General features: G+C 39.5%; 2 protein-coding genes across 3 annotated transcripts; one reads left to right on the top strand and one right to left on the bottom strand.

Moving 5' to 3' along the window:
* The first annotated feature begins 100 nt into the window (after nucleotides 1–100).
* Nucleotides 101–4,536, top strand: mrpl49 (mitochondrial ribosomal protein L49). Its single transcript, XM_002937487.5, has 4 exons — nucleotides 101–398; nucleotides 1,735–1,897; nucleotides 2,928–3,052; nucleotides 4,174–4,536. The coding sequence occupies exons 1-4, from the start codon at nucleotides 336–338 to the stop codon at nucleotides 4,318–4,320; spliced, it is 498 nt and encodes a 165-aa protein (XP_002937533.1). The 5' UTR covers nucleotides 101–335; the 3' UTR covers nucleotides 4,321–4,536.
* On the bottom strand, nucleotides 4,363–21,698 carry prpf39.2 (PRP39 pre-mRNA processing factor 39 homolog, gene 2). Of its 2 annotated transcripts, none has more exons than XM_002937502.5 (14): nucleotides 21,590–21,698; nucleotides 19,977–20,143; nucleotides 18,672–18,797; nucleotides 18,464–18,582; nucleotides 14,276–14,443; nucleotides 13,944–14,103; nucleotides 8,326–8,433; nucleotides 8,047–8,211; nucleotides 7,495–7,621; nucleotides 6,937–7,205; nucleotides 6,057–6,241; nucleotides 5,487–5,558; nucleotides 5,076–5,289; nucleotides 4,363–4,997 (listed from the first exon to the last, which is right to left on the bottom strand). In XM_002937502.5, exons 1-14 carry the CDS (start codon nucleotides 21,627–21,629, stop codon nucleotides 4,938–4,940), a joined length of 1,980 nt encoding a protein of 659 aa, XP_002937548.1. In that variant the 5' UTR covers nucleotides 21,630–21,698; the 3' UTR covers nucleotides 4,363–4,937. The 2 variants fall into 2 exon arrangements, with proteins under 2 accessions (XP_002937548.1, XP_012817832.1); XM_012962378.3 differs by lacking the exon at nucleotides 21,590–21,698 and adding an exon at nucleotides 21,355–21,436.
* Nucleotides 21,699–26,729: the final 5,031 nt, after the last annotated feature.

Here is a 26,729-nt window from a genome sequence, read left to right as displayed (position 1 = left end):
TGTTATAAAAGGCGCATGCGCTGTACGGTAAGGCTCATACGGCTTCTGTGCAATAAGGGGTGTGCCTATGTGACGAATTTGTCACCTGTCTATGCCACGTGTTTCCGACATATTGGAACACTCGGAAGTGGTTGGTAAAATCCCTCAAACACTTATTTATATATTGGTTGCCGCTATGGCAGCTGCAATGGATTGTATTATAAAGTCGGCGAATACTTAGCTATGTTATATTCTGAAGAGAAACCAAACCTGCTACGCGACAAGACTTGCGCCATATTTGTCCCCCCACTCCCGTAGTTAAGAATGCGCTTGCGCAAACTCCTGTCAGCGCAAACATGGCGGCCTCCTTCCTAGGAAGGACAGGCGTTAGAGTTCTCAGAGCTGCAGTAAGAGTCCAGGTGAGTTATTTTAATGTTATATCGATTTATAAATCTTGTTCTGTTGTGTATAAGAGCGTGTAGATTCCTTCGATAGTTGGCGGTGCAATAATCCTGCTTTCTAGGTCTACATTAATGGATTCCCCGTTCATTGACAGGCTTTTGCAATTTACAAATACAAATAAATATGCTTGTCGCTAGATACCTCCTAAACATGCCAACTCGCACGTATGTTCTGTTGTGGAATGGCACCCATCAACCTCACACTTTCACACTGTATTTGTATTTACAGTTTGACATTAGAAAGGGTCACTGACTAATAGTAACTCTTGACAACCAATGATCTGTTTGCTTTCATTGTTAGTGTTTATAAATGAGCCCCAATATCTTTCATGTGAGTTTGATAGATGGCATCTAATGCACCTTTATTATGGAATATTATACCCAAGGTGGCTGCTAGGTGGGCATGGCGGAAGACTATTCGCTCTTTGGCGACCTTGCCAAACAAGCAGATTGGGCTGTGTTGCATTTAATTGCAACAGTTTAAAGTCTACTGGTCACAGGGATGTGCATAATGTGAGCCCTGAGATCTGCTCATTAAGAGCATTTGTGGTGTCACACACATGGGCATAACGAGAGAGAAGAGATTCTACTCATTATTTGCAATTTTAAAATCCTAGAGTGGCTGCCTGTATGTTTATTGAACAGCAGTAAGCACTCTTATTTTCAGACTAGCAAGACCTTAAAGAAGTGCCAACTGAGCATGCTCACTGCCTATGCTCCAATTTAAATCAATTAGGTATATGCAGTAGGCACCTTACTTATTCTTTTAAGTAAATGAATATACAATTGATGAGAGTGCTACCTTCTATTTTAAATTGCAAAAAAGCCTAGAGTACCACTCTCATCAATTTTACATTCACTTATTTTAAAGGTTTATTTGTCCTTTAGATCACCCTTTTACTAGGATCTTCTAAGGTGGGGTCCCCAACCTTTCTTACTCGTGAGCCAAAGTCAAATGTAAAAATACTTAGGGAGCAACACAAGCACCATAAAAGTTCATGGAGGTGCCAAATAAGGGCTGTGATTGGCTATTAGGCAGCCTCTGTGCACACTATCAGAGCTTACAGGGGCTTTATTTGGTAGCAAATCTTGTTTTTATTCAACCAAAACTTGCCCCCAAGTCAGGAATTAAAAAATAACTTCCTGGTTTGGGGCACTGAGAGCAACATCCAAGGGGTTGGTGAGCAACATGTTGCCCCCGAGCCACTGGTTGGGGATCACTGCTCTCAGGATACTAAAGCCATACTTGATGCTGAATCATTACTTGTACCGTAACTGCATTTATCGTCTCCAGCACCGATGCAGTGGGTCTGCTTCCAGCGTGAAATCAGAGTACCCAGGCATTGTAGAATCCCGTGATGAATATCACTTTGTAGAGAGACTTATACCTCCTACACAAGTCCCAAACCCTCCAAAACACTCCGCTCCAACGCCTTCAGGATGGATCCCACCGAAAGGTATGACTGGTACCAACTGTATCTATGACTAAGGAATACATTTGTTTGGTGTTGCTAATCATGTAAAATACATAATTATGAAAGGTTTGGGAAGACCCCACTTTGCAGTTATTTATTTGTAAAAAATGTTTGGAATCATGTATGATTTTCGTTCCACTTCTCACGTGTACACCACTTTGTATTGGTCTTTCACGTGGAATTCCAATAAAATTGATTCATGTTTGTGGCTGTAATGTGACAAAACGTGGAAAAGTTCAAGGGGGCCGAATACTTTTGCAAGCCACTGTAGCTAAGTTAAAATACTCCTTATCTTGTAGGCAATAATGAATTACATATAGTGCTTGCTTTACTTTGGGCTAAAAATTAAAAATGGCTCCTTTCTTGGAGCTCCCTATAGATCCTTTCTTGTCTCTGTTCTATGGATGTGTTGTATTTGTCCCTGCCAGAAGCACAGCAGGAGGCATATAGCCAATCACAGGCCTGTAGTTGCAGAAGCAAGGCTTCAGTTCCCTATCAGGTCAGCATAGCCACTGATTGGTCCTGTCCTACTGTGCTAAGTGCCGCCAGGTTCCCTGCACACTCTAGGAGAGGAGCCTGCAGGAACTAGAACACATGGGTGGGACTAGAAGGGTTTTGGGGTAATTTTCAATAAATCAACCCAATACACCTTTTTTTTTAAGCATAATCCTTATTTCTCAAGTGCTCTTGACATGGTAAATGAACCAGTTACCTGATCTGTATGAGCAACAGAAATATTTGGAGAGGGAAGGTGTTAGACTTGATTCAAGAAGGACATAGGTTTGTAGAACCAGAGGCCTGAGGGCAAGATGTATTTAGAAACCCCAGTCTGGACTTTATTAGCTTAATATATTCAGCTCCCATACATTTGGTCTAGGGGTGATGATTGGCACAAAAATATGGACAGCCACTGTCATTCTTATGAATTTGGAATATTTTCCTTTAATTGCTTGCAGTATAACCAGAGACACATATTAAAGCTACTTACACTTTTTCTGTATGTTCTTGCCAGAGCTACCTCCTCAGCTTCCGTATTTCGTACGGCGTTCTCGAATGCATAACATCCCTGTCTACACAGATATCACTCATGGCAACCGTCACATGACTGTCGTCCGCAAGATAGAGGGGGATATATGGGTAAGTGTGAAATGAGTGTAAGATGTTGAAACTATAGTTTTTGTAGCAGCTTGTTTCTATTAAATATATAAGCTATAATGTTCTCTGGCTCAATACACTTCTGATATAGGAGTAGAGTTAAAAGGCCTTACTTGTAACCCTGGGATGGTGTACCACCATCTTAACTTAGTATCCCAGTTATTAACTTTGATGGTCCAGGACCAGCAGATTTGCAGTAAAATTTCACATTTTACTGTACTGCACATTTGTCAGTTCCAGACCATCACAAAGAATTAATGGGACCAATCTGTACTGATGGCCATTACACAGGCAAAGAAGTATTGGGAAACTGAGTAAAGATAGTGGCACAGCACTCCCAGAACAAGTACCAAAGAAGAGCACCAGCCCTACCCTGGGTCGGTTAACTATATTATTCACACTGTTCAGTTTTGTGGGTACATGGGTGTGGCACCGCATACAATTTAATCATGCCCATTAATGTACCATTAAAGGAGAAGGAAAGGCTAATAAAGAGTTAATCTCAAGCTGCAGGCATACCTTCAGTTCTCTCAATAGTGCCCTTAAGTCTCCCCATATTTCACCTGTTCAGATGATCAAAAGCCAAAAAAGAAAAAAATGCTGAGCTGTGTAAAGAAAGTTCCCATAATGCCTCACTCCTGCACCGAGACAGGACCAAGTGTACGTGCTCAGTTAGGCTATGAGTCAGCTTCCTGCTGATTGGCTCAGGTCCACATTCCTAAGGGGGAGGGGGTGAGTTCTTAGCATTCTTGAGGGAGCAGGAGAGGGCAGAGAGCTGTGTGCCCCTGGCACATGAATTACAGTCACAACAAATCTTTTGACCGAGAAATCCGTGCAGCATTTCTGTGAGTGCTTATGGCTGTATTTACATAGACCTTTTTGATAAAGCTTAGTTTTTACCTTTCCTTCTCCTTTAACATATTTGAAAGGTAAAATAAAAGTCCCCTGTTATATATCACTGCATGCCGAAATGGTCATTTTAAATCAGTGGTTTATTTAGCCTATGTGTAGGTACCCCCAAGTTTTCCCAAAATACAACAAAATACACTTGTAAAGATTGTTTTTCGATTGTTTTTCTTTAAAACTGAATTTTTGTTGCTTAGGCCTTGGAACTGGAAGTACGAAATTTTCTGACAGAACTCACTGGGAAGACTCCTCCTACACAAGTCAATGAGATCAGTCGCACAATCAGAATAAAAGGATACCATGACAAAGAACTGCGGACATGGCTTGCAGAAAAGGGATTCTGAGTGAGAACAAAAGGTGACTATTATTTGGGCAGATTTTTCCCCCCCCCCCACTGATGCCATAAAACTGGAGCACAAAGCAGAGTGACACACGCCAAAAAAAAACAAAAAACCTTGAAGAGCTGGAAGGGGAGAGACCTTATGATTCTGAACATTATGAAAATATTCCACTGTCTGTGCTCAGTTGTTTCAGCAAATAAATTGTTATAACAGTTTGTACTTTTTTGTACTCCATTAAGGTTCCGAGGTAGAACCCAAAATAGGACTAGAAGTCATAGCTTAGATGTTAATCTGGAATCCTCCAACTTTATTGGTCCATTTTATTTACAAGGGGATAACATCACTGTCACTACTGGCCAGCTGTAGGGTAACACAGCACTCATATTTGTTATAAACACACAGAAACAGACTGTGTATGTGTAATGGCGCTTGTGACGCCTTAAGGTAAATCCTCTGCCAAACAGAACAATGCTAAAAATGAAACTGCCAGGCCTGCACCATGCAGGGATCCATTCTCTCCCAATAAGAAAGCAGTTGGTGGGGGCAGAAAGCTCAGTCTCTCTCAGGACTTCCTGGCCTGATACAAAGTTGCCTCCTGCAAGGTCAACTGAATGCTTGGTTCAATGTGGCTGATAAAATCTGTTGTAATTCCATGGGGGTGGGTTATATGCACTATAATTCTGGAACAGAAACAAATCAAGTTAGTATATGAAAGTCAAAAATGGCATAATAAATGTTTTACTTTTACTTGGCCTCACCTGATACCAGGGTCCATAGCCGTAGGCTGGTGCTCTGTAATGAGCTCCCAGCATTGGCCTATATGGTGGTGCTGAAACTGTGGGAGTAGGAAGTAGGGTATTGTAATTCATAGGACGAGGATGTAAAGTGTTACGGTTAACATGTACAGGGGGTGCGGATATGTGAACAACAGTTTCTGTTTTGGGTTTCTTTTCTTCTGTTTCATCTTCACTCCTGCAAATAAAAATTTAGGCTGAATAAAAGTTGTTTCCATTCATACTTAGGAATGCAATGATATAGGGCCCAAGGACAGAAAACATGTTTATTGCTGCAAATTAGATGTACAGGCTAGATTGCAACAGAAGGGAGTGGGAATATTTTATGGGAAACTGAAATGTCACATGATGCACAATCACACAGAAAGAACTCACCCATTCTCTGCTTGCCGCTTCAGTTCTTCCTGTTTCAGGAACTTTTGATGCTCATCATAGGCACTAAGAACACTAAAGAAAACCAAGAATTAGCTGCATTTATAAGAAGCAGGCCTGTCCTCTCGTTCACATGATACAATGCAATTGAATAGAGTTTAACCACCACTTAGTTGCACTGAATTTAGTTGTTACCTCTGCATAACAGGACCTGCTTTAATATTGGTGTTAATCTACACTGTCCCATAATAAAATGTGACCACTAGCTGCCACACTGTTAAATAAATTACAAATAAGGAAAACCGCATGCTACACTGCACTAAAGTAAAAGGTTAATACTTAACTTTAATTTCTTTCTGCTTGACTGGAAATAAGAACTGCATCTAATATAGAATGTTCTTGCTTCTAACTTAGCCCCCATTATTTGGGAAACCTTTGCCAAGACCCTGTTGTAAGTCCTTCATTGGAGCAGTACAAGAGGAAATGCTATAAGCAATAGCAATAATATATTTTGTTAAACATATTTTATTTCTTTGACAAATCTGCTTTATTATATCATTCCGTGCACTTCACCTGGTGATATTGGAGCTGTTATCTTCTAAGAACTCCAGACGTCTTTGCGATATCATTTTCTTGAAATCATCAGAAAGACTGCTTTTTAGTGCCCGTTCCACACATAATAAAGCGTCTGCTTCTCCCTGTGAACCTTCTCTGGACACCTCGATCTCCAGCAAACAGAGGTGCAGCCGTGGATTATCCTAGAGGAGAGTTAGTTTATGAGATCTGCGGGATTTGTGCTCTATTTCTCTAGCAAATTGAGACGCTATTTGTCCTGTATAGATCTAAAAGCCCTTATAGTTAATATAAAATCAATACCAGTCAGGCAGTAATATATTGTCCACTTTAACAATATAAGGCAAGAAACATGTTCTCCGCTGGTATTTATTTTAAAGGGGTCTTCCCCCCCAAGAATTTAATGAAAAGCAAATATAATTTTAACATTTCAAAATACATTCCTTAAACTTTTCCAATAGTTTTGATTGTTAGTGCAAATGAAAGCACTATCGGTCATTTTCTGCAATCCTGGTTCTGGTTTTTTTGCTTTAATAAGCTTGCAACATTATTTCAGAAGCCCAGACAGCTAAAACAGACAGAGATGCTGCCTTAAGTAGCAATTATATTTACATATAACTTCAAAACCACTAAAAATTTGTTTAGGTAAACATTTTTTTTTTACTATGCAAAATGCATGGTTTTGGGTGGAAGACCACTTTAACATTCTAATAAACACAGAAAGGTGTGACAGCAAAGTATGCACTTTTCAGCCAGGAGACATCTACTAACAAGTGTTTTTGGGAAAAGCCCATTTGTAGTGACTGTTCCGCTGGCTGAAATAGGCATAACATAGTATGTGTGTCCTCACCCTTGGTGTGTTCTTGTTTCCCCCACTTACCGGTTCTTTCTCCAAAGCCTCAGTTAGAACCTTTCTTGCCTTCTCCATGTTTCCCTGAAGCTTAAGTAGTAGCCTTGCCAGCTTGACTGAATAAAAGGCAGCTAGTTCAGTACCCAAGCTGCTCTTCACAGCTTCCTCCAACAGATGCTCGGCCTCTTCTAAATTCCCAGTCCGCCTCTCCAGACTCACGCGCCTTAACCGAACCATGGCAAGTCCAGGCATCAAATTTTCCAGGTCATACAAGACTGAACGGGCAGTGTCGATTTGTCCTATAGCAAGGGGTGGCAATTTTTCATAAAATGAGCGTCTAATGAACAGAATGCATTTTCATAACAACAAAAAAGATTTTGCAGGTCTAGTTCAGTTAAAATAACAGTTATTTAAAGAAAACAGTAGAGAATATACAGCATAAAACCAACCAGTGTAAAGTCACATGCATTAGTGAGATGTGGTATCCCATGGATATATAAATAAAGAATGAGGAGCTGGGGTGGGGGGAAATATGGTATCAATCTTTACATAGAAAGGTAAGGAAAAAATAAGCTGTGCTATACATACCATGCTTTTCCTCAAATGCTGCCCAGTATAAGCTCAGAGTAGGTTTCAAGGGCAAATGAATACAACATGCTCTTTGCAATATACAACGGGCAGCTTCAATAGAATGAGGCTCCATATACTGGACATACTGTGTGTAAAGATAATAGAAATTAATATTCATGTCACAATTTGAATTCTTTACTACAAGACAAAAAAATAACAAGGGTACTTTTTCTTTATCTTTATTTACACAACTCTACCAATGCTCCTTTAAAGAAAGGAAAGTTACATTTCAGACAACTATGATGATTCTATGTGCTCCATGCTCCAAACTCTCCCCATAAGTAATAATATACCTTTTTTGAAACCTATAAACTCGTTGACTACAGAAGGGAGGATGAGAAATAATGGCCAAACCCTGTAGTAAAGGAACATTGGTACATTCCAGAAAAGAAAAAGTACCCTATTACGCACACTGAAAATTAAGCCAAATTCTAGTTAGACTGCTAAGTATAGTAGAATATAATGATTTGGATATATAAATAATCTCTATTAAAGTAAAACAGTACTCACAGACAGCCAGAATTCCTCATATAAAGCACAGGCCACCAGGCAGCGTTCATACAATGTCACTATGCGCTCATGGCGGCCTTGAGATATTTCAAGATCCAGGTATTTTCGCCAGTTCTGCAACTGGGTACGATCTAGCGGCGTGGCATGAAAATATGGACGTGTGATCTAGAAGAGCAATGTGAATAATTTAAAGGCTCTGGCGATAGTAAGATAATACACAGTAAATCTGCCATACCCTTTCTTAATCTGTTAGTAGTAGTATTAGGGAGCTCTGCTTACCGCCTCTTCGAAACTCCACCGCTTCCTGACCTCTGCTTCATTAAGAAGAAATAACTGCTCCCTTATAATTAAAACCTGTGCTTTCACTTTGGACTGCAATTCAGGATCCTGCAAAAAAAATTAAAAAGTGGCATGTGGATTAGAGATTTAAAGCCACTCCAGTGTTATCCTGGCCTTATTCTATAGTTTTGTTTGAGGAATGGGCAGTGTTGGGGGGGGGGGGGGGAGGGTTACATCAAACATATCTGAAGTTAAATTTTGGCTATAAAGCTCTAGCTTGGTGTCATGCAGGCCCTGGTTTGTGATAATGCCACAAGGCTGAAGTTTTCTGCTCTGCCTGACTCCAGTGTTCCATGTGAGATCTAAAAGGATGCGCTTGCTCAATGCTGTGGAGGAGTAGTGAAACGTGGGGGGGGGTGCTTTGGGGGTCAGCCCTATACAGAAATCTAAATATAAATGACCCATTCCTACAGTGCAGTATAGTGGTGGCAGCATGGTAGTGTCAAGCTGCTTTTCATCACTAGGGTCTGGGCATCTTGATAAACTGTGGAAGAATGAATAGAGAAAATCTTCAACAAGCAAAATACTCAAAGCTTGGGCTTAACTTCATCTTTTAGCCCATGGATTCCAAACACATAGCTAAATAAACCCTGGAGTGGCTCAACAACTAAGGTAAATGTCTGACAATGGCCCAGTCAAAGCGACATTTAAAGGGGAAGGAAAGGCTAAGTCACTTGGGGATGCCAAAATGTTAGGCACCCCCAAGTGACTTAGATCGCTTACCTTGTACCCTGGGCTGGTGCTCCTGTTAGGAGAAAAAAGCACCATCCCAGGGTAGGAAGCTCTTCCTCCTTCCTTTCTCTTCTGCCGGCAAAATCAGTCAGCCGGCGCATGCGCAGTAGAGTGAAAAGCCAACTTTCTTGTTTAAGTTTGGCTTTTCACTCTACTGCGCGTGCGCGCGCAAGCGAAAAAGGAAGGAGGAAGCGCTCGCTGCTACCCCGGGCTGCTGTTCTCTCCGTACAGGGGCACCAGCCCGGGTTAAAAAGTTAAGCGATCTAAGTCACTTGGGGGTGCCTAACATTTTGGCACCCCCAAGTGACTTAGCCTTTCCTTCTCCTTTAATCCAACTGAGTATCTGTGGCACTATTTATAAAATGAGGGGCAAAGGCATCACCTGCCTGGTAGAACTGCCCAAAAAACGACCCCTACAGAACACACTTATTGTTTCTTAAAGGGGTTGTTCACCTTCAATGTACAAATCTTATTAAACCACCAACAATGTTCTTGGTGTGTTGGAATTTCCATTTTCCATAACAAAGTAAAAAGGTCACTGTAAAAGCTACCTTGTACACCTATTAAACAGTCCATTTCCTGTCTGAGCAGTTTTCTGAAGGGATGGGAGTGGCCTATTTTTAACCTGACACACTGAGAACTTCCTGTATGCTTACATGATCAGGTTCAGGCTTTGCCCTTACTTTCTCCCTAGTGGACCAATTCATTGGTTGCTTGTGCATTCTAACCAATTGTATAAATTGAAATGTCACTAGTTAATTTGTCCCTTGCGAAGGCATAGGCAAAGACTCAGCATATCACAAATCTAACATACTGTTGTTAGATTTACAGCACTATGAAACAGGAAGCAGTGTCAAACTGACAGGAGACACAGCCAATAGGAGTTTAGCCTGCTGCCAGTACTATCTTGATAAACTGTTCTTGATCTTGATAAACTACAATTGCAAAAAAGCAACTGTAGTGTTTATAGGGGGGGGTCACTGACACCCCCTCCCCCCCAGCACAGGGTCTGTGCAGAAGTGATGGTTCAGCAGAGGGATGATTCTGGGGTGAATATCACTTCAGCTGCACATTTTCTGTTAACTATGTATATGGCAAAGATTGTTCTATTAATGTGACCTGTTAGATTTGTGATTGTTGTACAAAGGTGAACAACCACTTCAAGTCGTCTCTACAAAATATGAAAGTGTGAGAAAGGAATGCTTATGCAAACAGCAGATTTCATTATTTTTCTTAAGCTTATTTCCTAACAAAACAATGTCACAAAAAACAACACAATTTGAGTATTACTGGTTTAAAAAAAACACCAAACAACCAGAAAATAATTTGGATGAAGGATTTGTTACTCAGCAAAAAAAAGAAACAGCCAAGGTCTGAATGTCCTTGCAAGGCACTGTATGTGGGAGCTGTAACTAAAGAAGTGTGGAGAACCAAGTTCCTCATAGTTACATAGGGTTGAAAAAAGACCAGAGTCCATCAAGTTCAACCCATCCAAGTAAACCTAGCACACAGAACCCACACCTACCAATCTATACACTCACATACATAAACTATATATACAACCACTAATACTAACTGTAGATATTAGTATCACAATAGCCTTGGATATTCTGATTGTTCAAGAACTCATCCAGGCCCCTCTTAAAGGCATTAACAGAATCTGCCATTACCACATCTCTAGGAAGGGCATTCCCCAACCTCACTGCCCTCACCGTGAAAACCCCCTACGCTGCTTCAAATGGAAGCTCCGTTCCTCTAATCTAAAGGGATGACCTCTGGTGTGTTGATTGTTTTTATGGGAAAAACGAACATCCCCCATCTGCCTATAATCCCCTCTAATGTACTTGTACAGAGTAATCATGTCCCCTCGCAAGCGCCTCTTTTCCAGAGAAAACAATCCCAACCTCGACAGTCTAACCTCATAGTTTAAATCTTCCATCCCCTTAACCAGTTTAGTTGCACGTCTCTCAAAATTATTTTTTCATCCCTTGAGTCAATGCCCTTTTTTATACAAGACAGCACTTTATTTGCTTTAGTAGCCACAGCATGACACTGCCTGGAATTAGACAACTTGTTATCAACAAAAACCCCTAGATCCTTCTCCATTAAGGATACCCCCAACACACCACCATTCAGTAGATAGTTCGCGTTTATATTATTTCTACCAAAATGCATAACTTTGCACTTATCAACATTGAACCTCATTTTCCAGTTTGCTGCCCAGTTTTCCAATTTTGTCAAATCGCTCTGCAAAGCGGCAGCATCCTGCATGGAACTTATAGTTTTGCATAATTTTGTGTCATCAGCAAAAATAGAAACAGTACTCTCTATGCCCACCTCCAGGTCATTAATAAACAAGTTAAAAAGCAAAGGACCAAGGAGTGACCCCTGCGGTACTCCACTAACCACACTGGTCCAATTAGAAAATGTTCCATTTACCACCACTCTTTGTACTCTATCCTTCAGCCAGTTCTCTATCCAATTACAAATATTATGTTCTAGGCCAATATTCCTTAATTTGATCATTAACTTTCTGTGAGGTACTGTATCAAACGCTTTAGCAAAGTCCAAGTAGATGACACCAACTGCCATTCCAGCATCGAGGTTCCTACTCACCTCCTCATAAAAGGCTACTAAATTAGTCTGGCAAGATCTGTTACGCATAAAACCATGCTGGCACAAACTAATAGTACAACCAAAAGGACTGTGTTATTATTTGGGGCTCATAAACCAACACCTGACAAATTTGCCCTTGTGCAGTTGACCATAGCAACCAATCCACAATCAAATTTGATCAGTTTGCCACAGGCAAAATATTGAAAAGAAAATGTTCTTATTGGTTGCTATGGGTCCACAGTGGAAAATCTGCTCTGTGTCAAGGACCAGGACAGAACCTTTGCCTACTGCAAGCAAACAGCCTTTTTGCTTGGTGGTCTACATTTTTTTTATATATAATTCCAACAATAACTCAATGTGATAGAAATTTAACACCAACTCACATTTAGACGGAAACACTTTTATTTTAGGATGGTTTAAAAACCACTCTAAAGAAAAATATACAGCGTGAAGCATAATGGCAGCAAAGATCCATCTAGTATGTACATTAAATGCTTCTGTTTTCCAGCAAATTACCAATTGGTTGCTATGGGTTAATGCAAAAAGGCAAGTTAAGGCACAGCAACACACCAAAAAATACACAGTAAATAATTGTACATTATTTATACATAATGTAAACTAGAGTCTGTTCTTCTGAAAATTCAGAGCCATTCCTAGAAAGCCTATTTGTATTTAAAAAAAGAAAACAAACCTTTAAACACCTGTATTTTTTTTGGCATTATGGAGGAAGTTCATGATAATGTATGAATCAAAAGCAAATGGCACATGGGGTACATACTGACAGTAAAGTGTCTGAAACCAGCTGTGTAGCCAATCATTTGCTTTAAACTGCCTGTCATTGCTTGGATTTGCAGGCCAAAAACTGGCTGTCACCCGAAATAAGGGTGGATTTTCATAAAACCCAATTGTAGGCTGCATTGTTTGGGCACCTTATTACTGGCTGGAAAATGCTGTGTGCAAAGGGTCTTAGCCTATTAAAACAGAACATAAAAACACACTGTAACCATACCAATAATGAAAGACTATTTCTGCAACAACAAAAAGGTTTGTCTTTTTTTGTTCCCTAAAGGTCCTGTCTTGTATTTGTAAAATACAGCTTAACATCATCTAAATGCACTAACGTGTAGGTGCAGGCTGGAGGGAAGGTGCCTTTCTATCAACACACGGAAAACACTGTAAATACCCAAACTTCTGGTTTTAAAAATAACAAATATTTATCACTGCACTTCTGCTAATTAAGCACTTGTTATAAGTGAAGGTCAGTGTTCCCTTTCCTGGTATAGTTGCTCTGCTAGTTTAGCCTGTTCCTGTCTGAAACAAACTGTTTCTGAGCATGTATCTCAGCCCACCATGGTCTACATGCTCGGTTATAGATATAGCTACAAATCTGTGCGTGTAGTGCGGAAAATTTCTACATGTTCTATAGGATCTACAACATTAAATAACAAAAAGTACCCCCTGCCAAAGGCAATGGGAATTCTGGAATCTCATAAGATATCCATTGCCAGCAATGAGGGTGAAGTAAATGTATTTTGGAGTTTGGTGCCACATTTTTCCCAACCATTAGAAAACAGCAGCATAGCATGATCTAGAAACAATTCCATTAGCTCATACTTTTGGGTATTTCCCTTTACTCAGATTTGAAAGAAATCCAAGTACCCTGTATTGTACTTGCATTGAGTGCATGGTCAAGCAAAATTGCAGTATACGGTTGTTTGTGCCACTGTTGGCATTCGTTATGTTGTGTGTACCATGCCTTCCTACTGTTGCATTCTGTTGGTGTGTAATGCACCATATTGTGTTTTCGCTTCCGTATATTTGAACAGTAACCATTCCTGTATATAAAAAGGCAACAAAGGAATTAAGTTTAGAACAACTATTTAAATAACAATAGGGAAGGAATAAAAATGGAATATGTTGGGATAAAGAAATCACCAGTTTAGGTTAACATTAAATATACAATTTTTTCTCATTAAATAAAGCTCTCTGATTTGTCCTGGAATTAAGAGGCTAAGAGAACAGGTTTGAGCCCCTTAAATTCCAATACAAGACCACTCTGAGACTGAGGATGGGCTGCAAAGGAAAGGCCAGGGTTATTTAAAAAAAAAAAAAAAAAAAATTAAATTGCAATATGGAACTCACTTAACTATATAGTAATAAATTAAACAACATATAAAAAAGTATTTGTTACAATATAACTGAATACACACTGTGACATCCACTGGGTTCTCCTGGTCATCACCAGATGGAGAGTCTTCTGCAGCAATTTGATCGTTTTCCCCTTCAGCCTTGATTTTGGAGCAGATCCACTTAAACTCCTCTTCTCTAAGAAGTTCATGAGGTGCATGGGCAGAGATATGTTGCTTAAATCTGAAAATTGAGGGGTTGGTAACAAACAAGCACATATCAGAGCAATAGATGGCATTATTAACAGTGTATCAAAAGCAGATGATGTATTTAAAATGAATAATAATTAAGATTGTTATAATTTGCTATGAAAAGGCTAAATATGGGCCAGTAGTGTGATATTTAGATCTGATACCTTTCATGGTGCTGCCTGTACAGTTGGGTGGGAATACTAAGTACTTGGTCATAGACTGCTGTAGCTTCTCTGAAATTCCCTTGTTTTATCTCCCAGTCTATATACATTTCCCAGAATTTGTCTGAGCGGAATTCCATGCCTGCAGCCGCTGCAGCAGATCGAAAAGCTCTGTTTAAGGGAAAAAGAAAACTTATTGTGCTGTGGGGAACAGTTTTCCCTATACTAATACCAGTCCATCCCAATTAATAGCACAGAAGAGCATTTAATACAGTTCACAACAAAGACTCACCTTAGTTTATTTATATGAAGAGAGAAAAGGTACAAGATTATAGGCATAATATGATTAATGCTTAAACTGTGTGAGCTACAGAAATACACAGAAAGTGTGAATATGTACTTACATAAATGATAATTGATGGTAATTCCCTATTGATCAATGACATAGCAGAAATAGAAAGAAGTAAATTAAACATAACGAAGTGTTGCTGTTTTTTTTATGTCAAATCTACAAATGTAACTTAATAGAAAAAGACATAATAGTGCAATGTGACTTTTTATTATATAAATATACACTCACATAAAATGTAGGCCTCTTTGGGTTTGCTTGCACAGAGGAAGAAGATACCTCGTAAACTGGCCACAAGCAGTATTTGCAGATTGTATTTCAGTGTGGGGGACAAAGAACACACAGGGACAGTCACAGAAATCCTGTGTTCACCTGAAGTCTTAAGCCAGCATAAAGCGAGTCTCCATCTTTTGATTTCTTCAGTTACTCAGAAGCTCTGATGGTGTCCACTTCTCTCCAAGTAACATGATATCTGTTACCAGTTCTCTGGAACTGGATGGTTTGAGATTCCACTCCTGACCCAGAACCACAGTTGCAGACTGTATACGATGTTGCACATTTTTTTCTCTCGCTTCATCCCAATATTTATCTATTATGGTATATAATATAAATGCCTCAAGGCATTTAGAATGTTTGTCCCACTAAATGAGTGGGGGCACATTTCTGATAATATAGTACTAAAGCGTTTAGGAACATTGTCCCTTAGTGTGTTGTTAGATGGGGGAGATTTGTTGCCTGTGGTTAAATCTGAGCTACCACAGATGACAAAATGCTTCCTTATTGCCAATAATGTAAATCGCCAGTGGGAAACCATACGAGATGCTTCAGCTGTTCAGGTGACTTCAAAAAACGAAGCATATCAACTTAAGCTAATGCCAGACGAGGGCTAGGGCGGATATTTTCGGCAAGCGGAAAAGCGCTTGCTGAAAATACCGCCCTACGCCTCCTACATGTGCCTGCACCCAAATGAATGGAATACGCTCAGGTGCAGGCACATGTAGCCGAAATACGCATAAAAACGTGAGACTTTCAAACTCTTGCGTTTTATGCGTATTTCCGCTACATGTGCCTGCACCCGAGCGTATTTTATTCATTCGAGTGCAGGCACAAGTAAGAGGCGTAGGGCGGAATTTTTGCCAAGTGCTTTCCTCGTCTGGCATTAGCCTAATATCTATTATCAGCAGGTGTATGGACGCTCATATGCAAGCACTGAGCTGTGCAATCACAATTAAAGGAGAATGCAAGTCAAAATGTGAAAAGCATACTGCCCAATAGTCCTCCTATTGTTTAGCAAAAACGCCACACTTTTGGCTCACCTAATCACATATTTACTCAGTCACACTTACTTCACATTTTCTAGAACAGGCAGCCATCTCTAAAAAGGTATTCTCCCTCCTTGCTTCATACTGCACATGTGTTTCATTCCCTCCCCCCCCTCCCCTCTGCCAGATCTGCTTCTGATTGGCTGCTGGCCATGTGTAGCTCAGAACAGAAATTTTATTTCTATACATTTTTTGAAAAGAGAATGAAGCTGCGACCATGACATCCAATTTGCTTACACAGTAATTTAGCCTGAAAAAAGAAACACTTTCATCTCAAGATCAACTTTTTGTAAAAGCTAACCGCAAGCCCATCCAGAGGAAGGCAACACTTTAATTTGCCTCAGAGCATCAAAAAAAAAATCCTTTCTGACCAAACTGGATACCATGAGCCTGTGTAGCCCCACAGAAACATGTGGATGGCCACAATTAAAGGGATACTGGGGACTATTTTCCACATCACCACTGAAAAAAGTAAACCCACCATTATATAAATAAGCAAAAGGCCAAAGGGGCAATTTGGGGCGTGCTGACGTTGCAGGCAGGGTGGGCTATGGCAAATTTGAAAAACTGATTGGATTTTTGGATGGTGACAACCGGCAGAATAGTCACGCACTTTCCTGCAATATTTTTGTACAAATGTCAACTATTTTTGACATTTCCCTAATCCTTATTTACATTTCCAGGATGAAGGAACCATCAACTCTGCAATGTCCTTGTGGTATTTTTTATACTTATAGAGTAACGCCCGATATTTTGCTCCAGTTTCAAAGTTTTAGACATGGACACATCCCTACAATGTTTTCATCTAAAAGATTTATATCAGATATTTGCATGGTGATTAAGTATTGTAAGAACAACAAAAAGATAGTGACTGAGCAAATCACTGGTGAGGTAAAAAATGATCTAATAACTGAAACAGAAATTAATTATATATATATATATATATATATATATATATATATATATATATAATTTTACTTTTTTTTTTTAATCTGTTGGAATTTACTGCAACACGATTGCCACTTTGGTTTTAGGAAAGAGTTTTTCCTCACTGGTTATATTTGCACCACAGGCTCCCAAACTGTGAGGCACAGAGATTTGGAAACTCTATAGCAGTAACTGTTATGCCAATATTTTATGTTCTTTAATTCGATAGGAACACAATGTGCCTATGTCGGACCACAAAGCAAAGGAGGAAGGTTAGAGCTTAAAGCTGTAAACCTTCTAAAAAAACCTTGTTCAGTTGCAGTATGTATTTTGATTTTTGGACTTGTTGGCCTTATGCCTCATTTCTAATCTAAATGAAATTACTATTAAGGTATTGAGGCAGAAGGCACATGCAGGTCAAACATAAATGTAAAACATTTACAAATGCTAGGGAAAGCCCCGGTTTATCATAATTTGCCTATTAATATTCAATTAGCCAAGTACTAAGGTGAGAAAAAGTCATTGCCTCTTTATAAGTTTATTCTGTCTAGCAAAAGGTATTTTTTATTCATTTTTGAAGTGTTTCCCTGGTACTCCTACCAAACCAGTGAATTCTGGTGAACCAAAGGCCGCCACAAATTAAAGCCCAGCCCCCCAGTTCAGTGCTTTGGTTACAGGTGTATATGCAAATACTTTGTATTATCAAGCATGCATATCAAAATACACACAAATTGTGCCAACCAGTCATTTCGCCTTTGCTCTTTACATGAGAAAAACCCACACAATGCAGTCAATCTGGACTATCAACTCACACAGTCAAAATCAACCGCTTATGAAAACAAAACTACAACCAGTGGTATTGCTGTGTTACAGGAATCCACATATGAAAAATATATAACATTAATGTAAATGCACAGCTTCTAATATGGTTTAGAAAGACAAGATGGTTAAAGAAGGTAATTTGCAATTTCAGTGTGTTGTAGCGTTAAACCTTAATAGGAAACAGAATTTAAACAAGAAGCGAGTAAATTTGCTCAGGGAGCAATTTACATTATTTCTTTTTTCTCAGTGGTTTCTGAGATATTTGCCAGACATTCTGCCATCTTGCCCAGGGATCTCTTGCTCTTGCCCATATTGGCTTGCATGCATAGAAGTGTAAAAGTCCCGATTTTACCCTGCTGCACATGCTCTCAGCCCAGGGGGGCTGTAAGGGGTCACAGGGCAAGAGGCAACATGGTAGCATGGTGCTCAACAGGACAGTACCTGTGATCTGATGTTAGCAATTAAAATCACTGGAGGTGGCTAACAAATTGGCATCTCCCTTTAGTAACCCTTTCCTTGCCTTTTAAAGGTTAACTACCCCTTTTAATTTCAGTTTAATACTATAAAGATCAAAACATATGATCTGCACAGACTGTGGTATTCACTTATAAAAACACTACACACCTAGAAATAATGAAACCCAACTTGTTTTTATAACAGGAAACAAAATTAAGACTTTCTTTCCTGATGTAATGATGGTTGCCTCCAGTTCACACAAATTACATTCTTATAACCTCACAATCACAGACAGACAGAGAGTTACTCTCTCACCCTTGCAGTTTCTCAATGGATTCTGGCAGTGCTGTGTCCAGGGTGTTTTTAAGAAATGTTATGTAATTTATCCACAAATCCACACTAAGTGGAATAGACTGCAGTGCCCGGCAGTAGACCTACACACAAAACAGAGATAAGTGAAATTATATTTTTATAAAAGACAAACATTTATCTATTTTTTTGTGCCATCACATAAACAACTTACCTCTTCTGTCTCAGCTGTATTACGTAACTGAAGTTCTAGGTCAGCATACTTCTTCCAGTAGCCATAACAATATGGAAAGCGTGTGAGAAAAGCATCATAGACCTTTCTGCCTGCCACAAGGTTATTCTATGGGGGAAAAAAGCAGCTGTTTGAGAAATATGAAACACAATGGAAAAAATGACTGCACATGCTAAAGAACTGTGTAAAAAGCTGTGCTCTATAACCCGATAAACATTTAAATTAAAAGATAGTAAAATATGGAGATTTAGAGCAGAAAAGAATTTTAATTTATATCATGGAATAAGTTGGGAACACAACATAATTATTTTAAGGAGTTGTTCACTTTTAGGGTGAAGATACATGGAGCTACTAGTAGCAGCTACTTGTCGTGGCTACTTAAATAGACAATATTAATCATTTACTGATAACTGCCTCTATGACTATGTTTTAGCAGAGGCAAGTCTCAGTATTGTCTATGGCATGGTATTTTCTAGGGTTTAGTAACCATGAAAAAGTAGCTGCTACTAGTAACTCAGTGTGCCTTCACCCTTAGTGCAATAAAGAGAGTGATATTCTGAGACAATCTGCAATTGGTATTCATTCATTTATTATTTGCAGGTTTTGAATTATTTAGGTTTTTTTTTTTTTCAGTGGCTCTCCAGCTTGGAATTTCAGCAGCTAGCCGGTTGCTAGGACCCAAATCACCCAAGTAACCAGGCGGTGGTTTAAATGAGAGACAAATATAAAAAGGAGAGGGCCTGAACAGTAAACTATGTAATAAAATAACATTGGAGCCACACAGAGTAATAGGTTTCTGGCTGCTAGGGTTCGTGACCTCAATTTTATAGTTCAAAAGATTCAGAAAAGGAAAAGTGAATAATAAAAATATTAAAATTATTAAAATGACAGAACAAAATGACAGAACATACCTGTGAGTTTTACTAAATGTTCATTTGATATAAACATTTTGTTTAATCTTTTAATCTCAACACCACATGAAATCAGGAATAAGAATGTGCTCATAAACCCATCCTGTGCCGGGTTATTGGCATGAAGAGCAACTTAAAAGGCAATGACTTGCCTGTACCTCACAAACGTAGAATATATTGCCCTGGTACTTGAGTGTGAGTTCTGTAGATTTGGTGTGTGGAAAGGGTTAAGGAACTATTAGAACTGGCAAATTACCATTTTGGAAAAACTACAGCATTAACAACTCTGGGTATATGACTGTGATTTTTTTTTAATAATTAATAAAGATTGTGGTGTATCACAACTTGTGTAGCTATATGGCAAAATCAGGCTTACCATTGTTTCAACATACTCCAACACTTTTGCCCAGCCGTTGAAGTTGTATGGGTTCTCTGTGGCTTCCTCCCAAAGTGTTTTAAACTCAGCCGGCAGTTCTGGCTCTTTTGGATCACTTGGTTCGCCCTCATCATCACTCTCCTCAGTGGTAAAGGGAACTTCAGCTTCTGCAGAAAAAAGCAGCAGGGGGTGAGTAATAATGTGAATAGTTGGCTTCCTATGCCCCCCTAGATAATGATACATAACAGGCATGCACCAATATAACAAGACTTTTAATACACACAGCCCCTACGCACCACTACATTCAGTGACAGAATGTAACCAACACAAAGCCCCCTGGCAGTTGCAGAAATGTGTACTAGTCTTGTGTGCCACAGACAATTGACATCTGCATTTGAGTTTCTGTGTGTCTTGACAGTTCAATATCAATGTCTCATATTCTGTCCGGTGCCACATAAAACCCTTCACACTATTCAAGCAAGTATAGAAAGATAATATTCACAAAACTAACAACTGACCAAAGACTAAGCGCCTATAAAGTACAACAGCGAGATGAAGTGAAGATGCTGTTTCCTGTCACAGGGTCTGGCAACCAAACAGGGGTTCAAAACAGGCCTTGGTATTTCAAGAACACAAAGGTCCATCACATCCCCAATAAAAAGTGACTGTCTATGGCATCTTACATCAGCCCCTCTGTCTATAGCCTGCCAGTCTGAGCCGGCAACCCAAGATGCTGCAGCTACTCTATCATGTTTTACAGCATATGAACCATGTCTGTTTTACTATTGTAAAGTGGAAGCTGGGCTTTTAGCTAATATAGGCATTACCTAAATGGAATGCCCAACCCTACACGTTATAATATGTAGATATATGTAGAAATTATGTTTTAATATGTAGGCCTGGAAGCAGAAAGCAATACGAAACCTGGAATTACCCACAGCTTCAATGATAGTAGCAATTACGGCTCTCCCTGTGCAACAGACAGGTTGCTAAATAATGGCAGAAGAAAGAGGTGCAAATATGATTTTGGGTAATACCAATTATATTGTTTTGTTTTTTTGATGAGAAGGAAAGGACCAAACACTGTAGTCTAGCAAAGGGCTGCCCGAGGTCTCATTCCATTGCTAGTGCTCACAACCCCTAGTAAGCTACTAGTTATGTTGTTAAACCCTAACACTACAGCGCCTAGGTTTGCCGTGGAGAATAAATTAACATTTGCTAAAGAGAAACACGGTCATACATTTTACTAACATACAGTATATCCTAGTATTTTACTATAATAAAAACACCTGAAGACAAGGGGACTCAGTGCTCGTTAACCACCCATATGAGTTACAATAAAACGACTAAAATCCAACCATACATGTTACAGACAAACCTTCAGCAAAACATGTCATGGTACACACGAAGCATTGGACATCACTAAAGCCCCCCCCCAATAATCTACTGGGCTATGCTCTGCTCTTTAAACCCATATATCGGACCGACAATAGCTACAATTTTTCACCAGCACAAGGAATCCCTCTGCTATAGCAAGGGTCTTGTCCAAGCAAACAATGGACAACGCGGTCAGGCGCATCCCTGCCTGCGCACACAATAATAAAATGCATTACCTGCACATACAGCTTTCGGCAACCTCCAGTCTGTCGCCATCTTGCCCAAGTGACGTCAGGCGAGACAAGCGCTTCAAGCTATTCACCCGCTCTTGCCTCTGGCGAATCAGTAAGACGTGTTGTGGTTTCGCTTTCGCTGATTGGAGGCCAACGTGAAGCGAGTAGCGGCCATATTGAGTAATGGCAAACAATAGGGAGAGAAAAGAGGTTATAATGTGAATATCGATATCGATATTGCCATTTAGAACGTGGGGCGATTATGTTTTAAACCATAAACGTATTACGAGGTGCTTCACATAATACCTTAATATTTAACTTTTTAATCGTCAACTTTTATTATCTTTATTTTGAAAACTGCGGTGTATATGTTTAACAGCAAAGCAAATTTAGTTGATCTAAAGAGGAAATTCCCAAAGAGTTAGCAAGTTGGAGTTAAACTGGAAATTAATTTTTTTGGTAAATTTCACTGAGTGCAGTTATTTTAACAATGCATTCATATAGATTGTAAGCTCTACGGGGCAGGGACCTCCTTCCTCTTGTGTCCTCCACTCTTAACTTATTGCTGCTGTATTTATCTGTATTTATTATTATACTTTGTATTTATCTATTATCTTATTAACACCCTGTTTGTATTAATGTATTCTACTGTACAGCGCTGCATACATAAGTAGCGCTTTATAAAGATATACATACATACGTACATTAAATGCAGAGCTGTTAACAACCCCCCCCCTCATATTTCTTTGGGAGTTACCTGATTTTGAAGGCTCTCTCTTGTTCCCTTGTTCTCATGTTCCTAGGCTTGCCACCTTCTCACAAACAAAATAGCGGCCATCTTATAATTTTATCTTTTTTCCCTATCAATAACATTGGGATCAAGCATCATTTTTACCAGCCAGGCCAGTAAAATACCAGCCAGGTGGCAACCCTACCCATCCCCCAGCATCATTCTCCCGATTTTGCCAAAGTCTCACAAAGTCCTGTGGTGAATTTCAGGCGCACATGTGCAGTAAGTGTTTTTGACATCATTTGATTTTTTGGCTTCAGTGGCAATTTTGCGAGTGGAAGCGAGTATGATGTGCATGACTTCTGTTTCGGGCAGGGGTGGAAACTGGCGCACCAGTTTCCCATATGAACTTGAATTGGAAATGTATAAACAAAGTAATAAAAAATAAGACAACCGAATAGAAAGGCAAAAGATTAACATAAGAATACCAACAGAAAATAGAAGATACTGGGACTGAAAAAGGAATTACGCCGCACGTGGCTGCAACCTCTAAAAGAAGAGAAAGAATTCCAGCAATTTTAGAAATAAAAATACATGTTTGGGTGATGCACTCAAGTTAAAATCATGTGGAAAGAAGGGAGGCAACGGGATTTTGCTTAGAGCTCATAAAAAGCCCAAATATCCAGAGACTTCTTAACTTATTTTGCGTACGTATTAATAAAATTGTCATCAAGCTTTGGTGTAACTAGATCTTACTGGGCCCAAAAATATTGGAAATCTGACTTTTTTTTTACTGGAATTTATTGAAATTCATCATCATGAACTCACTTTGTCCCCTACTCTCCTGCCCCCCCTCTCTTATGGACCTCTGTTTCAGTTGGTATTGTGTCTTCCATTTTGCTGCTATCATTATATGGGCAGCGGTCAGAATATGGTTAATCAACTTTTATTAAGTACATTTTTTTTTACACCAGAAAATCATTAAATAGCAAATTCACAATTTTCAATACCATTTATTTTTATTTTTACTCCACTCTGCTTCAAAATGATTTATTTTACATCAAAAAGTTGAAGCAGAGCACTTTTGCCAGTTGAGCTCCATCTTTGTGAATATGATGTTATTAAAGGAGACACATAGGATAAATGGAAAAAACTAATTTTGTAGGCAATTACAAATAATATATGGTGCTGGTTTCACTTTGGGCTAAAATTGAATTCTGTCCAACTGGTTAAACTCCAGATTTGACTGGAGAAATGTGACACTCAGTTAAAGTGGCATTCTAGTACAACAATTTAACAACAAAGTGTACAACACTGCTTCACTTTTGAATTTCCTTTGTCTTCTTGCGAATTCCACATTGCTAAGGGTAAAGACACATGGGCTACTTACTAGCAGCTACTAAACTCCAGAAAATACCCTGCCATAGACAACACTAAGGGGCACATTTACTAAGACACGAATCTGAACCGAATTGGAAAAATTCTGATTTGAAAACGAACATTTTTCGAACTTTTTCGTATTTTTTGCGATTTTTTCGGCGTCTTTACGACTTTTCGGAAATTGTCGCGACTTTTTCGTTACCAATACGATTTGCGCGAAAAAACGCGAGTTTTTCGTAGCCATTCCGAAAGTTGCGCAAAATCTGCCGATTTTTTCGTAGCGTTAAAACTTGCGAGAAAAGTTGCGCCTTTTTCGTAGCGTTAAAACTTAAAAGGTGCGACGTTTAGCGCAAGTTTTAACGCTACGAAAAAATCGCAACTTTTTGAGCAAGTTTTAACGCTACGAAAAATTGGCAGATTTTGCGCAACTTTCAGAATGGCTACGAAAAACTCACGTTTTTTCGCACAAATCGTATTAGTAACGAAAAAGTCGCGACATTTTTCCGAAAAAATCGCAAAATACCGATCATTACGAAAAAAACGCAATCGGACGCATTCGGCCCGTTCGTGGGTTAGTAAATGTGCCCCTAAGAATTGCCTCTGCTCAAACACACGCAGATCAGTAAATGATTAGCATTGTCTATTTTTGTAGCCATGACAAGAAGTTGCTACTAGTAGCTCTGTGTGTCTTCACCCTAAATGCTCACTGCGCATGCTAAGAGACCCTTCTTATATCGCATTTGTATCTTAACTAGCCAGGGAAAATTCTAATAATCAGAGAATGGCAGTGGAGCCCAGGCAGTGGAGGGGTTCCAAAACTGGCAAACTCTTGGGAAATTCCAAGTTGACTGATATATGGTCATCATCTGCCTCCCAGAGTTTACAACAAACCTGTGGCCCTTTCCTCTGCGTGTTCCTATATTAGGAGGGTGCCGCTTGAGAAGTGTTAATGCCACACTGCTTCTCCCTAATGGAGTGAAGGCAACCATTAGGGTTGCCACCTTTCTTGGAAAAAAATACTGGCCAGGTGGCAACCTTAGTATAATGCTTATACAAACTGAAAAACCCACGCGCACATATACATTCAAGTATGGCACGAATAAACGCACACCCCCCCAGCCGGACCTTGGAAAAATTTTCCTGCTTCAAACCGGTCCTTGGTGCAAAAAAGTTTGAGGACCACTGCTTTAAAGCATTTGCCAGTCAGCAAGGAGAGTGGGTAGGTGATGGGGGCTTGCCTAGCAGTCCCAGACTGCCAATCTGTGGTAACTGCCAAATGCCAGAGGAGCTGCTCTGAGATGCTATAGAGAGGTAATATTTATTGGGCTGGTGGGGCCTATTTTGAATCCCAGGCTAGGGCTGGAGCCTAGGACAGTGCCAGAAATAAATCCAGTGCTTGTTGTGTGCATTGCAGTAATATTTATGTAGCTACCTGATGGCCCAAGCCTACAGTTTAAGTGGGTTGCTATATAGAAACATATTTTTAAAAATGACTATAACTTCCCCCCCCCCCCCCACATTCTGCCACTGTATGCATTGCTTTCAAGAATGATTTAACATGTTAACAATGTCTAGGCAAAGGAATCTTTTTGACCTAACCTAACAATCTGACTCTGACTTTTGATAGAAGACGATGCTTCTGTTAGAAAACTGCTCCGGTTCTTCTGTATGAGCACCATGTTGCAATCATGTTTCCCATGGCCAATAAAGCTGCAGTGGAGTGAAAAGGCTGTCTTTTTGCATAAAGTTTGGGTTTTTACTCAACTACGAATGCACACCCACCAAGAAGTAAGACACAAAGAAGATGACTTCTGCCATTTTCATTCTTATGTTGTTTTGTTATCTTAAGAATTTATTTATTTTTTCCAAAATGTTTAATAATTCTGAAAACCCTCGCTTACATATACATTCAAGTGTGGGAACCCGTAATCTAGAAAGCCCTGAATTCCCATAGAGCCCATTTTAGGCAAATCATTTTAAATGATTGCCTTTTTTTGTAATAATAATAAAACAGTACCTAGTAAATTAATGGTCATTAAGCTGCATGAACCTATATTGGTGGCAAAACAATTCTATTGGGTTTAATTATTTAAAGCAGAGTAAAGCTATGGAGAACCGAACTATGGAAAGATCTCTTATCCAGGAAAACCCAGGTCTCAGGCATTGAAGATTGTACAAAAGAATGGACTCCATAAGGTGGGAGCTCCAGGTTTCTTTTAAAGCTTGTAGCTTTTAACCTTTCCCCATATCAGTAAACCCTTTTTGACCACCCTAAGGTAATAGGCATTATATTATAAATGAGGGTGATCATCTCCTCTCAATACCTTTTTAAGGATAATACATGTATTCTAAAAGAACTTTTGACACATCTACTTTTTCAAAAATCTCAGACAGCAGGAACATAATACATACTTTATACATACTTTATACATACTTTAATTGCCTAGCTCTCCTTATATAAAAGAAGAAAAACCATAATCACTGCAGGGGTCCCAAAATGTTAGGCGCCCCCCATCAATTATAGTTGCTTCTCTGTGACCCTTGGCTGTGTTCCAGTTTACTGAGGCACACTAGCAGAATCTTCTCTGCAGCTTCAGTTCAGGTGTGCAGGTTCAGTGAAGTGAAATTCGTAGTTATTCTATTGTGGCCTGGGAAAAGATTTGAAAACGAGAAAATTGCAAAGTGGAGCTTTACCCAGCAACAGTACCCAGTCCAGTGCATCTTTCAGTGAACACTAACACTGGCCTGGGGTCTCATGTAAGCGAATATAATCACTAGGCGGTGCCTAACCTGTAACACCCCCTAGTGTGTGGCCCATTGCAGAGTGTGGGCTCTATCAGTCTGCACCTCCTGTGGGGGATACAATTTTCATATGATAGGCGCCTGCTTTAACAAAACTGAAAACTAGGATGAGATGAAGAGGAAATAACTATAAATTATTAAAGAAGCTAAAAAAAATATGTTTAGGGCTACAGAGCAAGTTTGGTGCTCACATTCTTCGTTCACACTATAAGGAACATTTATTACTGAGTA

This window comes from Xenopus tropicalis, chromosome 4 (assembly GCF_000004195.4).
Source record: "Xenopus tropicalis strain Nigerian chromosome 4, UCB_Xtro_10.0, whole genome shotgun sequence".
Classification (NCBI taxonomy): Eukaryota; Metazoa; Chordata; class Amphibia; order Anura; family Pipidae; genus Xenopus; species Xenopus tropicalis.
Note: the sequence above shows the minus strand (reverse complement) of the source record. Positions and strands in the feature narration are given on the sequence as shown.